This window comes from Protobothrops mucrosquamatus, unplaced genomic scaffold, assembly GCF_001527695.2.
Source record: "Protobothrops mucrosquamatus isolate PMUCROS unplaced genomic scaffold, P.Mucros_1.0 scaffold12081, whole genome shotgun sequence".
Taxonomy (NCBI): Eukaryota; Metazoa; Chordata; class Lepidosauria; order Squamata; family Viperidae; genus Protobothrops; species Protobothrops mucrosquamatus.
This window is the reverse complement of record NW_015397859.1, coordinates 4323-7201: the sequence shown is the minus strand read 5'-3', so window position 1 is coordinate 7201 and position 2879 is coordinate 4323. Positions and strand designations below refer to the sequence as shown.

At 37.1% G+C, this 2879-nt stretch overlaps 1 protein-coding gene across 1 annotated transcript in view; it reads left to right on the top strand.

Moving 5' to 3' along the window:
* Nucleotides 1-604: 604 nt before the first annotated feature.
* The window catches only part of LOC107301377 (E3 ubiquitin-protein ligase DTX4), a gene marked incomplete at both ends in the record, with an annotated part of 6591 nt that continues 4316 nt past the window's right edge, over nt 605-2879 (top strand). Inside the window, one exon of the mRNA XM_015830612.1 lies at nt 605-757. Coding sequence (XP_015686098.1) covers nt 605-757 — 153 coding nt within the window. The remainder of the gene's footprint in view (nt 758-2879) is intronic.

Sequence of the window (2879 nt, the reverse complement as noted above, 5' to 3'; positions counted from 1 at the left end):
AAACCCGGTTTGTCCTTGGTTTACAATGAAGATGCAGGGAAGGCCAAAATGTGTAGAGGAATTTTGCTGAGACTGACCAGAGTAGAACCACTTCAAATCAGGCAGATAATACTGAATTAGATGGTCAATTCAATATCCTCACTTCTACGGGTAGCTTCCTCTCATTTTAATGTTGGGGATGGCTGTGGCAGATATACTTCCTTTAGATAAGGGGTCTTCAAACTTGGTCCTTTTATGACTTGTGGACTTCAACTCCCAGAATTCCTCAGCCAGTGTGCCTGGCTGAGGAATTCTGGGAGTTGAAGTCCACAAGTCATAAAAGGACCAAGTTTGAAGATCCCTGTTTTAGATGTATCTATTTCCAAGGAGATCAGTAAGGCTGCAACAACTCACACCTATGTAACCTAATCTTCGTATCCAGTGTTTCTCAACCTTGGCAGCTTGAAGATGAGTGGACTTCAACTCCCAGAATTCCTCAGCCATCATAGTGGCTGGAGAATTCTGGGAGTTGAAGTCCACACATCTTCAAGTTATCAAGGTTGAGAAACACTGCTGACCAAGATTCTGATGTTTTCTCACCTAACAATTTCCCGCTTCTCTTCAGGACTGTACTATTTGCATGGAACGCCTCTCTGCTCCCTCAGGCTACAAAGGGCCTCAACCAGTCGTCAAGCCAGAATTGGTGGGCAAGCTGTCCAAATGTGGTCACATGTATCACCTCCATTGCCTTGTGGCCATGTATAACAATGGAAATAAGGTGTGTTCCTGGGATTCTCTGGGGAAACACTGGGTAAATCGTGGACCCTATTCAAGGCTGAATAGCTAGCAGTCTTCATATTTAAAAATAACGGTCTCTTGGGGGATACTGTGATTTCATGCCATTCATGGTGTTTTGTTCTGCATTTAAAGTGGAGGAAGTCACAAGGGACAAATTGGAGCTTCAACACATCCAATTTGTTATATTCATAAGCTGTAGGGGAAATACATATCATAATTTATTTGACTTCCTCTCGGAAACGTTGCACATGCTGTAGGAAAAGTCTTTGTGCTGCTCATATTTAATTGTATTGTTGATTTTTACTGTATTTTAACTGAGAAAACAACAGAGGTATAATACATATTGGTTCCCTGAATTGGCTAAGATCACACAGGTGGCTGTATTTCCTCGTGCTTAGAAATTCTAATGATTACCATCTGTTAAATAGTATTTTGATTTCCCCTCTTAACTGAGTTATGATTCTGTGATGGCACGTCAGTCTAAAAATCTCATTATTAGTGCACTGTTTGAGAAAACAAAATTCTCAGTCTCTGGTTATATGGCAGTGTCTAGGCAGAATGTTTCTTAGAAGTTGTAGACTGGCTGACTTAACTTACAGCCATTGGATGAAAAGGCCTCTGTTTCCATTGTCATGGAAAAATGAACCAAAGCAATACAGATCTAAAGCAAATTGGTGTTTTTTATTAAAATATTCTGAAACAGTGATCACTGTACTCCCAGCCAACTAGACCAAGACACCAAATACAGATTTGCAAAGGATTGTAGAGAAAAATATACATTATCAGTCATGAGTAATTAATTGCATTTGCCTAGAGAGGACAACCCCCCCCCCAAAAAAAATTCTATATTAACAATAAAATAATCACATAAATCCAGATCTTGAGGCTGGTGCCTTAGTTTTGTTTTCACCCTTTATCTACATTCCTTCTCTACAATAAAGTACTAAAATATTGCTCCATTTACAAGGCCTGACCTTTTTATGCCCTGTTATCTGGCTTTTGCTTGCTACCTCGGGGGCCATACCTGTTAAACTACATTGCCAAATCTTTCTTGATCATTTTATATAATTACATTTGTAATGCTTGTACAGGAATATGATTTTAAACAGACAAGAATCAATTCTTAACTAAGAAAACAAAACAACACCCCCCCACATACCTTTACAGATGTGCTTTCAATCAGACCACAGTTTTCGAACACGTATACATGGGGGTTGGATCACATGTCACATTAAACTTATTTTGTTTTGGCCGTAGTATAATGTATCTTGCAAATCACAGACTTGGGCTTATTTTATTCTTGATTAAAGAATATATACACATACACACATACACACACACATATTGAGAGCAGGCATTGGAATTTCATTTTTTAATGTGTGCCATGTGTTCGCAAAAAAAAGTGACAATAAAGGTTTATCTTATTTTAAGAGGAACAAATTAGAAAAAGAATCAAATTATGGCTTTTGCTTGTTTGCTGCTAAGATCTATTGTAGTGAGCCTAGTCAATAATTTACTCAAATCAAAGGCGAATACTGATAATTTAATGGAAGAGTCTGGTTTTTTTCCTGACTCAGAATTAAATTGAAAGTGGAGAATTCACCAGCTGCCATTTGGGGTCCATGGACAGAAAGACACCCATCTCTGAGTTTCCATTTAATAGTATTTCCAGTGGTTTAGCAGATTCACTGCTGTTCCCTGGGCTAAGAAAGAGGCTTTCCTTGTCAGATGAGTTCAAAACATTGCTGAACCTGTGATAAAATTGTGGACTTAACTATTGAAGCAACATCTTTTCTCTCCTTTAAAAAATTCAGTTCTCTTACTGCTTATTAAAAGTAATAAATATTCTTGTGTTACATTTTAAAAGAACTTTTTTTTTTCAAAGAAATTTTTTTTTCCAACATAAAAAACAATCATAATATAAGTAAACACAATAACAAAAAACCCCCACCCCCCTCCCCGGACTTCCCAAACCTAATCCCAGGATAATATTCATATAAAAGTAAACAAATACTAATATCTCTAACTCCACAAAATATCTTAATCTACATTAAAAGATAGAAAGAGTAAACAAACTTAGAAAATCTAAAAACCTAAATTAT